This window comes from Oryx dammah, unplaced genomic scaffold (genome assembly GCF_014754425.2).
Source record: "Oryx dammah isolate SB20612 unplaced genomic scaffold, SCBI_Odam_1.1 HiC_scaffold_26, whole genome shotgun sequence".
NCBI lineage: Eukaryota > Metazoa > Chordata > Mammalia > Artiodactyla > Bovidae > Oryx > Oryx dammah.
Window position 1 is genome coordinate 90,079,454 of NW_024070210.1, and position 12,121 is coordinate 90,091,574.

The following is a 12,121-nucleotide window of genomic DNA, read 5'->3' on the forward strand; positions in this document are numbered from 1 at the left end:
CAGGAGTCCCCTCAGTTGTGGATGGTGGGAGGGAGCGTTCAGGTAACAAGGCCACCTCTGGGGAACACAGCCCAGGGTCTTCATTCTCTTCTTCTGACAGAATCAGGGGCTCAGAAACACCTTGTGACTTTAATGGGGATTTAAGGTCTACTGTTTTCTTTGGTGACTCTTCCGTTGCCTGAGAGGGAACTAAATATTCAGAAGCAGATGTGGAATCTGGCGTGTAACGCCCACTTTCTGAGGCCTCTTCTCCAGACAGGATCATGGTTTCTGGTGTAACTGCTGAAAACAGTGGGGACTGGCATTCAAGAGTTTTCTCAGTTGTGGAGGGTGAGACAGATATAGAAGCTGAAGTTGGGGAGGAAGGCTCAAATTTATCATCCTCTTCTTCTGACAAAACTGCATGTTCAGATACAGCTTTCACATGAGGTAAAGAAACTGGCTCAGCTTCTTGCTTCTCTAGTTCATAGTTCCAATCCTGTGGGGCTGAATACTCTGACACAAAAGCAGAATCAGTAGAAACAGACTCATTTTCCTCTCTTTCTTCCTCAGACAAGGCTACCTGTTCAGGTATTGAAGTTGTCAGTAACGGCAGAAGGGTCTCCTCTTTTTCCTCCACTTCAGGGGCCAAGCGTGGTGGGAAGGGCTCCTCAGAAACTGATGGAATTTCTGGGTAATCAAGTTCTATGATCTCTTCTTCTTCCACTAAGTTAGAATCTTCAGGTTCAGGGGTAGCAGCCATTGGTAGGGGCATTTCTGTCTCTTCCTTCTCTGGTTCCTCTAACACTAGAGGTTCAGAAAGAGAAATGGATGGCTCGGGCACAGTTTCTTCCTTCTCTCCTTTGATGCTGAGATGAGGAGGGGTCAGTTGGTCAGCGACTAGTTCTGCCCTTTCCCGTGAAGTCAGATCCAGCTCCTCTCTCCCAGGGCTGAAATCTTCCTGGATAGAGGCTGTCAGACCCGGTGCACCTGATTCCAGAGAACCCTTCTCTGCCTCTAGTGAAACGGAATGGTCAATCGAAGACATGTCTTCCGTCTTCACTTCATCCAGTACAGGCGGTGAGACTGAAGAGTCGGGCTCTGCAATTACTGTTTCTTGTGAATCAGCCTCAGATTCTTCCTTTGTAGTTTCCAGGAACGTGGCTACAGATGTATCGGGTATAAGAGAGGAAGGCTTCATTTCACGGGGCTTTGCTTCATCAGTCAGCAGTTGCGGCACTACCCGAGGAGGGCTGAGCTGTGATTCCCGTTCTGCTATGGCATGACTTGTATGAGAGGAAGCTGTGTGCTGGGTGGCAGATGCAGCCCTTAAGGGAAAATCATCGTAAGTTTTCTTCTGATCTTCATGACCGAATAAGGAGGTCAGGGACTTTGATCCTTTGGAGAACACATCTCTCCAGGGTGGCGCAAGCTCTTTTCCTTTAACATCTTCTATGCTTTGGGCTACTGATTTGCCTGTTTTGGAAACTGCTTTAAGATCACGATCACCTGACTCTGGCTCTAGACTAATGGATACATCTTTCCCCTTCCTATAATGGATTTCTTTAATGACATAACCCTTTGGCAAGGTTCCATAAAATTGCAGAGGAATTAATTCTTCTTTAACAGAATTGAACATCTTGATTTTATACTGTACTGTTCCTATGTAGACTGGCCTTAACACTAAGGGCTTGTATTCTTTGTATATTGCCCCCGTAATGGGAGGTGTACTTGAGGTGCTCTTCTTTTTTCTCATCTTATCATAAGTGCCAGTAGATGACTTCTCTTTCTGGGTGGTTAGTTCCTGACTTTCTGAAATTAAAGGAGTACTTGTTTTGTTTGCAGGGGCATCTTGGGATTCAAAAGAATTTCTCTTTTTGTTGCCTTTCCGACGCAGAGATGGTGAGCCATGCTTTGACTTAGGCTTTCTCTTCCGAACTTTTTTAACTTCATCCACAATAAAAGAAACACTCCCTGGAGGAGAATTCAGAGTCGACCCTTCCAGACTACACACACCAGACGTCTGACTTTCTTCTGAGGCCCAAGGAGTGGAAGGCCTACTTGAACTGGTCTCCCAGGTAATACCGCTATCTTCCCGTTGAACTGTTACCATGGAAAAGGAGGGGTCAGATATGATACATTTCTTCTCGGTCTTGCCCTCTTCATCCTGGTCTGATAACCTACAGTAAATTAAAACATTATTAATAATTTACATATATTAATAATAACATCTTAATTACGTATTAAATAATAAGTAAAGATCCTATTTTTACTAGGTAAAGGATTAATGTGAAGTTAAAATATACAGATCTATAATGCCATCCATACCAAAAACTGGGACACACACAAAATCAAGTTTAAGAATTGAAGTCAGGATACCAAATACAAAAACACATCCCAAACTGGAATGAAATCAATATTCTGAAAAGTAAAAAAATAAAAAAGCTAATGCTAAATTCATCACCTTTGGGACTTACCCAGTGGTCCAGTGGTTAAGACTCCATGCTCCCAATGCAGGGGGCCTGGGGTTCGATCCCTGGTCAGAGACCCAGATCCCACATGCTGCAACTAAAGACCCTGAATGCCACAACTAAGACCCTGTGCAGCCAAATAAACAAACAAATACAAACATTTAAAAATAAAAAAATAGAAATAAATTCACCACCTTTGCCTATCACCCTATCAGAGAGTGAGCCTCCTGTGACTCCTCCAGCCCTTCAGACTTACTGTTATCTATATGACAACAGTCTCCAGGACCTTCATAATGGCTCTTTGATCTGTGGCTCCGTGTTACTGTTATCACTGCTGTGACCCAGCTTTTTATCACATCACTCTGCCATGGACTATTTCATTAGCTTCCTAACTGGTCAGCTGATATCACATTTACCTCCCACCCTCCTCACACCCTCAATTCATCCTGCCTATCTTTTCAGACCAATTCTACTAAAAATGGTCATCAGGCCACTTCCTACTCAAAAATGTCAGTAAATGCCTCATACCTGTAGAAAAATTAATTCAAGATACTTAATTCTCTGATCCCTAGCTGACCTTCTTTCCAAGTATCCACTTCCACCCTACGTTTATCTGATAAATTTCTGTTTTAACTAGATAACTCACTGTCCAGTATATCACAGGAACTGTGAGTCAGGGCCATGAGGAAAAATAGTGAATACAGATACATCACACACAAAAAAAGCAGCCTACTGTGCTGCACCCAATTGATCTGTAAACCACGGGTCACAACAGAATCTACCTTATGGGACTGCTATGAGGATTTAATTCACTAACACACATGAAATGTGCCTTGCATGTAGTTCAGTTAAGTTCAGTCGCTCAGTCATGTCCAACTCTTTGTGACCCCATGGACTGCAGCATGCCAGGCTTCCCTGCCCATCAACTCCCGGAACTTACTAAAACTCATGTTCATTGAGTCAGTGATGCCACCCAACCATCTCATCCTCTGTCGTCCCCTTCTCCTCCTGCCCTCAATATTTCCCAGCATCAGGGTCTTTTCCAATGAGTCAGTTCTTCACATCAGGTGGCCAAAGTAGCAGGTCTTCCATACAATCCTAGGGTCAAAGGAGCCTGCTAAGTCACTTCAGTCATGTCTGACTCTGAGACCCTATGGACTGCAGCCCTCCAGGCTCCTCTGTCCCCAGGATTTCCCAGGCAAGAATACTGGAATGGATTGCCATTTCTTTCTCCATCATAGAAGCCTAGGCATGGTCATATTCAATTGGCTTGGAGAGATGGTCTTCTTGGACTAACCCTTCTTGGACTAACCCTAATAGCTGGCTTTGGCTCTGCCTTTGAAATATGACTGGGCCTGTCTCAGACTTCACAGCACTCGTCTCTGGAATTTTCTTACACCACCCCCACCTCCCCATGCTCATGCCATTCCTCCATCTACAATTCTCCCCCATCTAAAACTAGCTTTCCTGTATATTTAAATTCTATCTACTCTTCAAGGCTTAGTTTTAAAACCTCCAGTGTTACCATCCCTGACCAAATCAGCATCCTGACCAATTCAGCAGTTATATTTCCTTTAAGTTAAAGATTGATATAAATAGAAAACTACTGACTGGCTTAAACCCATTTTTTCTACAACAACAAAAAAGTCTATGCTCAAAAGTCACTAAGCATAAGTATTAAATTAAACCACTTCAAAAAAACATACATGATTAAATTCAGGTTTCTCACCAATAATTCTAGGAATCAGTGAACTAGGATGGACTGGAATAGGTGAATTTAACTCAGATGACCATTATATCTACTACTGTGGGCATGAATCCCTGAGAAGAAATGGAGTAGCCATCATAGTCAACAAAAGAGTCCGAAATGCAGTACTTGGATGCAATCGCAAAACTGACAGAATGATCTCTGTTCATTTCCAAGGCAAACCATTCAATATCACAGTAATCCAAGTCTATGCCCCAAACAGTAACGCTGAAGAGGCTGAAGTTGAACAGTTCTTTGAAGACCTACAAGACCTTCTAGAACTAACACCCCAAAAGATGTCCTTTTCATTATAGGGGACTGGAATGCAAAAGTAGGAAGTCAAGAAACACCTGGAGTAACAGGCAAATTGGGCCTTGGAATACAGAATGAAGCAGGGCAAAGGCTAATAGAGTTTTGCCAAGAGAACACACTGGTCATAGCAAACACCCTCTTCCAAAAACACAAGAGAAGACTCTACACATGAACATCACCAGATGGTCAACACCAAAATCAGATTGATTATATTCTTTGCAGCCAAAGATGGAGAAGCTCTATACAGTCAGCAAAAACAAGACCAGGAGCTGACTGTGGCTCAGATCATGAACTCCTTATTGCCAAATTCAGACTGAAATTGAAGAAAGTGGAGAAAACCACTAGACCATTCAGGTATGACCTAAATCAAAACCCTTATGACCATACAGTGGAAGTGAGAAATAGATTTAAGGGCCTAGATCTGATAGACAGAGTGCCTGATGAACTATGGATGGAGGTTCATGACATTCTACAGGAGACAGGGATCAAAACCATCCCCCAAAAAAAGAAATGCAAAAAAGCAAAATGGCTATCTGAGGAGGCCTTACAAATAGCTGTGAAAAGAAGGGAAGCGAAAAGCAAAGGAGAAAAGGAAAGATATACCCATTTGGATGCAGAGTTCCAAAGAATAGCAAGGAGAGATAAGAAAGAAAGCCTTCCTCAGTGGTCAATGCAAAGAAATAGAGGAAAACAATAGAATGGGAAAGACTAGAGATCGCTTCAAGAAAATTAGAGATATCAAGGGAACATTTCATGCAAAGATGGGCTCAATAAAGGACAGAAATGGTAGGGACCTAACAGAAGCAGAAGATATTAAGAAGAGGTGGCAAGAATACACAGAAGAACTGTACAAAAAAGATCTTCATGACCCGGATAATCACGATGGTGTGATCACTCATCTAGAGCCAGACATCTTGGAATGTGAAGTCAAGTGGGCCTTAGAAAGCATCACTACAAACAAAGCTAGTGGAGGTGATGGCATTCCAGTTGAGCTATTTCAAATCCTGAAAGATGATGCTGTGAAAGTGCTGCACTCAATATGCCAGCAAATTTGGAAAACTCAGCAGTGGCCACAGGACTGGAAAAGGTCAGTTTTCATTCCAATCCCAAAGAAAGGCAATGCCAAAGAGTGCTCAAACTACCACACAATTGCACTCATCTCACGCTAGTAAAGTGATGCTTAGAATTCTCCAAGCCAGGCTTCAGCAATACGTGAACTGTGAACTTCCAGATGTTCAAGCTGGTTTTAGAAAAGGCAGAGGATCAAATTGCCAACATCTGGTGGATCATGGAAAAAGCAAGAGAGTTCCAGAAAAACATCTATTTCTGCTTTATTGACTATGCCAAAGCCTTTGACTGTGTGGATCACAATAAACTGTGGAAAATTCTGAAAGAGATGGGCATAGCAGACCACCATACCTATCTCTTGAGAAATCTGTATGCAGGTCAGAAAGCAACAGTTAGAACTGGACATGGAACAACAGACTGGTTCCAAATAGAAAAAGGAGTAAGTTAAGGCTGTATATTGTCACCCTGCTTATTTAACTTATATGCAGAGTACATCATGAGAAATGCTGGGCTGGATGAAGCTGGAATCTAGATTGCCGGGAGAAATATGCCCTTATGCCAGAAAGTGAAGAAGAACTAGAGCTTTTTGATGAAAGTGAAAGAAGAGCGTGAAAAAGTTGGCTTAAAACTCAACATTCAGAAAACTACGATCATGGCATCTGGTCCCATCACTTCATGGCAAATAGATGGAAAACCAGTGAAAACAGTGGCAAATCTTATTTTGGGGGGCTCCAAAATCACTGCAGATGGTGACTGCAGCCATGAAATTAAAAGACGCTTACTCCTTGGAAGGAAAGTTATAACTAACCTAGACAGCATAATGAAAAGCAGAGACATTACTTTGCCAACAAAGGTCTGTCTAGTCAAGGCTATGGTTTTTCCAGTATTCATGTATGGATGTGAGAGTTGGACTATAAAGAAAGCTGAGCGCCGAAGAATTGATGCTTTTGAACTGTGGTGTTGGAGAAGACTCTTGAAGAGTTTCTTGGACTGCAAGGAAATCCAGCCAGTCCATCCTAAAGGAGATCACTCCTGAGTGTTCATTGGAGGGATTGATGTTGAAGCTGACACTCCAATACTTTGGCCACCTGATGCAAAGAGCTGACTCATTTGAAAAGACCCTGATGCTGGGAAAGATTGAAGGTGGGAGGAGAAGGGAACGACAGAGGGTGAAATGCTTGGATGGCATTACCGACTCAATGGACATGAGTTTGAGTAAGCTCTGGGAATTGGTGATGGACAAGGAGGCCTGGCGTGCTGTAGTCCACGGGATTGTGAAGAGCCTGACAGGACTGAGCAACTGAACTGAACTGAGTGCAACACTTTAACAGCCTCATCTTTTAGGATTTGAAATCCTAATTGGAGGTGATGGGATTCTTGCTGAACTATTTCAAATTCTAAAAGATGAGGCTGTTCAAGAGCTTCACTTGATATGCCAGCAAATTTGGAAAATGCAGCAGTGGCCACAGGACTGGAAAAGGTCAGGTTTCATTCCAAACTCAAAGAAGGGCAAGGCCAAAGAATGTTCAAACTACTACATAATTACACTCATTTCACCTGCTAGCAAAGTAATAAAATTTTATTTTATTGAGTCTAAATACTAGAAATACATAAAAACACAGAACAATCTTTCAGGAAATTCAGAGTCTAACAGGGAGAAAGAACTAAACATTTTAATAGAGTGAGGTTAGTTCACCTACAGAAGATAGGCAAGATACAGCAAGAACATAAGGAAGGGAAGACCACAGAGGAAAGATCCTTGTACTGGAATTTTAAGAAGACATAGGAGTTTGCCAAACGGATGAGGAGTGTTGGTCGTACAAGGATGGGAAGGTCATTCCAGGAAAATGTCACAGAATATTAAAAAGCATACTTATGAATGAATCAGTTTGGCTCACCAAGAAACCCAAAGTTTTTGGGGATGTCTGGATTACTGGACAGGAACAAAGGAACAGAAGGATAATAGAGCCAACAGGATCAGAGAATAACTATATTAGTATGTGTAAAGTCATAGTCAAGTATTCAAATTACACTCAGCATGAAGAAACTGTTCTCTTAACAGGAGATCAATGGTTCCCGTAGAGTTCAGAAGTGTTTGTTACTCAAGAACACAAGTGCTCTCATCTATGCAAAGATGTTAATATATACATCAATGTTGTATAATTAACAGTATTGGCTATGAACATGATCGTATTCATTTTCCTCTGATTCTCACAAATCAACCTTCTGATTATTACTCAGCTTCCCATGCAGATTTATCCATGAGAGTAAGAAGAAATACATCTTAATGACCTGGGGAGCTCACATCCTTCCTTCTTTCAGAGTTGTGCAAGGAGAAGGTTCAACAGATCTGAGTTAGATCTAGGCAAGAACAGATTGATACCCAAGCTGAGTGCCAAAGACTCCTTCTTCCTTTTGAGGATAAAGTTTATCTGATTTCCTTCTGTTCTTATTTGTTAACAGAGATTTTTCATAATGAATGAATGTTATATTTTATTATACAACTTTAATACAACTATAAAGATGACCATATTTATTACTCTCTTAATGTAATGAATTACAATGATTGATTTCCAGATGCCAAAGCAACTCTGAACTCCTGAAATTACTTCAACACGGTTGTGATGTATCATATTTTTCATATTAAAAAGCTGAATTTTGTTAAGAATTTTGCTCCAGTGTTCATGAATAATTGGCCTGTAATCTCCTTCTTTACAATGTGCTTGTCAGGGTTTTTTTTTTTTTTTTTAATCAAGATAACTGCTGCCTCTTGTAATTATCAGAACAGGGTAAACATTTGCTATGTTAGGACCACACATGCGTCCCCAGATCTAGTTCTTTCCCGTGTCTGGTTTTACAAAGGCTGAGGATAACCGCCCCACCCCCAACCCCCCAAAAACATTGTGCTGCCTCAAAGAACAAATTGGGAAGTGTTCTCTCACTATTCTCTGGAAGAGTTCAAGGAAGATTATATTATTTATCCCTTGAGTGTTTGGCAGACTTTACTGAAGTCATCTGAATCTGTAGTCTTTTCTACAGTAAGGTTTTAATTAGCAATTTATTTAATAGTTATGTGACTACATGGAATTTCTTTTGTGTCAGTTTTGATATGCTGCATTTTTCTGAGAATTGACATATTTAACCTAAATTTTTAAAAAATCACTGGATTAAAAAAAAAATCACTGGATTAAATTTGTTCATAGTATCCTCTCAAGATCTTTTCCGTTTTTGTTAAGATCTAAAATTGTGTCCATTTTTTCAATTCTGATTTGTGTCTCCTCTTTGTTCTCTGTATCTATAACTTTTGTCTTTGTCTTGCTTGTTCACGTGTTTTGTTTTTAGATTCCACATACAAGTGAAACCATATAGTACTTGTCTTTCTCCATCTGACTTATTTCATTTAGCGTAATACCCTTTAGGTCAACCCATGTTGTTGCAAATGGCAAGATTTCATTCTTTTCATGGCTGGGTAATATTCCATGATGTATACCACATATATCACATCTTTACTAGCTCATCTATTAGTGGGCACACAGGTTGCTTTCATATCTCAGCTATTGTAAATAAAGCTGTACTGAACATAGGGGTACAGATATCTTTTTGAACTGGTGGGTTTTTTTTTTTTCAGATAAATACTGCTGGATTTGTGGGGCAGAACTGCTGGATTGTATGATAATTCTATTTTTAATTTTTTTGAGGAAACTCCACACTGTTTTCCATAGTGACCGCACCAATTTACATTCCCACCAACAGTGCACAGGGGTTCTCTTTCCTCCACAACCTCACCAGCACTTATTTATTGTCTTTTTGATACTAGCCATTCTGATAGGTGTGAAGTGACACTGCACTGTGTTTCTGATTTGCATTTCCCTGATGATGTGTAATGGTGAACATCTTTCATGAGCCTACTGACCATCCGAATGTCTTCTTTGGAAAAATGCCTATTCAGATTCTCTGCCCACATTTTTTTTTTTTTTTTTGTCCATGCTATGCAACATGCAGGATCTTAGCTCCCTAAGCAGGAATTGAACCCATGCCTTCCACAGTGGAAGCAGAGAGTCTTAACCACTGGACTGCCAGGGAAGTCCCCCTCTGCCTATTTTTTAAGCTAGTTGTATAGTGTGTTTGTTTTTTTGATGTTGAGTTGTATGCATTCTTTATATATTTGGGGAATTAACTTCTTATCAAATATATTCAGTAGGTGGTCTTTTCATTTTATTGACAGTCCCCTTGTGATTTTTAGTTTGATGTATTTTTGCTTTTGTTTATTTTTGTTTTCATATTTGCTTATTTTTGTTTGTGTTTCCTTTGCCTGAAGAGACATACCAAGAAGTATTGCTAAGGTCAATGTCAAAGAGCATGCTTGCATGCTAAGTCATTTCAGTCGTGTACAACTCTTTGTGACCCTATAGGCCACAGCCTGCCAGGCTTCTCTGTCCATGAGATTCTCCAGGCATGAATTCTGGAGTGGGTTGCTATGCCCTCCTCCAAGGGATCTTCCTGACCCAGGGTCCAAACCCACATCTCTTATGTCTTTGCATTGGCAGGCAGGTTCTTTACCACTATTGCCACCTGGGAAATCAAAGGAGCATACTGCCTATGTTTTCTTTCAGAAGACATATGGTTTCAGGTCTTACAGCTAATTCTTTAATCCACTTGAGTTATTTTTGTATATGGTGTGAGGAAATAGTCCAGTATGATTTTCTTGCATGTAGCTGTCATTTTCCCAACACTATTTATTAAAGAGGCTGTCTTTTGCTCATTATATATTCTTGCCTCTTGCATCATAGAGTAAATGACCATATGAGTTTATTTCTGGGCTCTCAGTTTTACTCCACTGATCTGTGTGTCTGTTTTTGTGCCAGTAACATATTGTTTTGATTTCTATAGCTTTGTAGTATAGTTTGAAACCAGGGCATGTGATAGGTCCAGCTTTGTTCTTCTTTCTCAAGATTGTTTTGGCTATTCAGGGTCTTTCATGGTTCCACACAAGTTTTAGAACTATTTTTTCTAGTTCTATGAAAAATGCCATTGGTATTTTGATAGGAATTACATTAACTGTTAATAGGAATTACATTGTAGGTTGCTTTTGGTAGTATGGTAGTATGCTTTTGGTAATATTAATTCTTTCAATTCATAAGCATGGTGTATCTTTCCCATCTGTGTTATCTTCAGTTTCTTTCATCAGTACATTATAGTTTTCTCAGTACAGGTATTTCACCTTCTTAGTTAGATTTAGTCCTAGGTATTTTATTTTTTGATTCAATTATAAATGGGATTGTTTCCTTTCTGATAGTTCATTGTTCGTGTATGGAAAAGCAATAGATTCCTGAATATCAGTTTTGTATCCTGCAATTTTATTCACTGATGAATTCTACTAGATTTTTGGTGGCATCTGGAGGATTTTCTATGTACAGCATCACATCATCTGCAAACAGTGGTGGTTGTACTTCTTTCTTTCCAATCTGAATTCCTTTTGTTCCTTTTTTCTAATTTGATTGCAGTAGCTAGGACTTCTAATACTATGTTGAATAAAAGTAGCGAGAATGGGTATCCTTGTATTCTTCCTGATATTAGAGAAAATACTTTCAGTTTTTCACTGTTGAGGATGATGTTAGTTGTGGGGTTGTCATATGTAGCCTTTATTATGTTGAGGTATGCTCTTGCTATATCCAATTTACTGAGAGGGTTTTTTAAAATTATAAATATATGTTGAATTTTGTCAAAAGCTTTTTTTGTATCTACATGATTTTTATTCTTCAATTTATGAATGTTGTGTATCACATTGATTGATTTTTGGATACTTGCATTCTTTTTGGATATACATTCTTGCATCTCTGGGATAAATCCCACTTGATCATGGTGTATGATCCTTTTAAAGTACGTCTGAATTTGTTTACTAAAATTTTATTGAGGATATATGATTTTTTTAAGATGTTGATCTCTTAAGTTCAATCACATTTTATCAATCTTACATTTTTACTCTTCTCCCCCAGCATACACATTTAATGCTTTTCATTTCATCATTTTTAATATATCATACCATTCCTTCTGGCCTGCAGAGTTTCTGCTCAAAGTGATCTGAGAGCTTTATGCAAGTTCCCTTGTACATAACATGTTGATTTTCCCTTGCTGTTTTTAGTATTCTCTCTTTATCTTTAATGTTTGCCTTTTAAAATATAATGTGTCTTGGTGTGGTCCTCTTTAGGTTGATCTTGACTGGGACTCTCTTTGTTTCTTGGACATGGATATGTTTCCTTTCCCTGGTTAGGGAAGTTTTCAGCTATTATGTTTTCAGTTATAGTTTTCAGCTATAAGGTCTCTGATCCTTTCTCTTCTTCTTCTGTGGCCCCTATAATGTGAATGTTAGTATGCTTGATATTGCCCTAGAGGTCTCTTAAATTGTCCCTATATTTTAAAATTCTTTTTACTCTTCAGGTTGAGTGATTTCCACTGCTCTGTCTTCCAGTTTGCCGATCTGTTCCTCTGTATCATCTAATCTACAGTTGATTAGCTCTGGTGTATTTTTATTTCAATTATTATA

At 39.6% G+C, this 12,121-nt stretch overlaps 1 protein-coding gene and 1 non-coding gene across 2 annotated transcripts in view; one reads left to right on the forward strand and one right to left on the reverse strand.

Annotated features, from left to right (window-relative positions):
* Nucleotides 1-12,121, reverse strand: part of CMYA5 (cardiomyopathy associated 5) — a 99,077-nt gene that overhangs the window by 52,508 nt on the left and 34,448 nt on the right. The window contains 1 exon segment of the mRNA XM_040225898.1: nucleotides 1-2,159. This exon segment is cut by the window's left edge and continues 5 nt beyond it. Coding sequence (XP_040081832.1) covers nucleotides 1-2,159 — 2,159 coding nt within the window.
* Nucleotides 8,323-8,452, forward strand: LOC120853780. Its single transcript, XR_005718837.1, has one exon. It is a non-coding gene; the product is annotated as a small nucleolar RNA SNORA72 (small nucleolar RNA).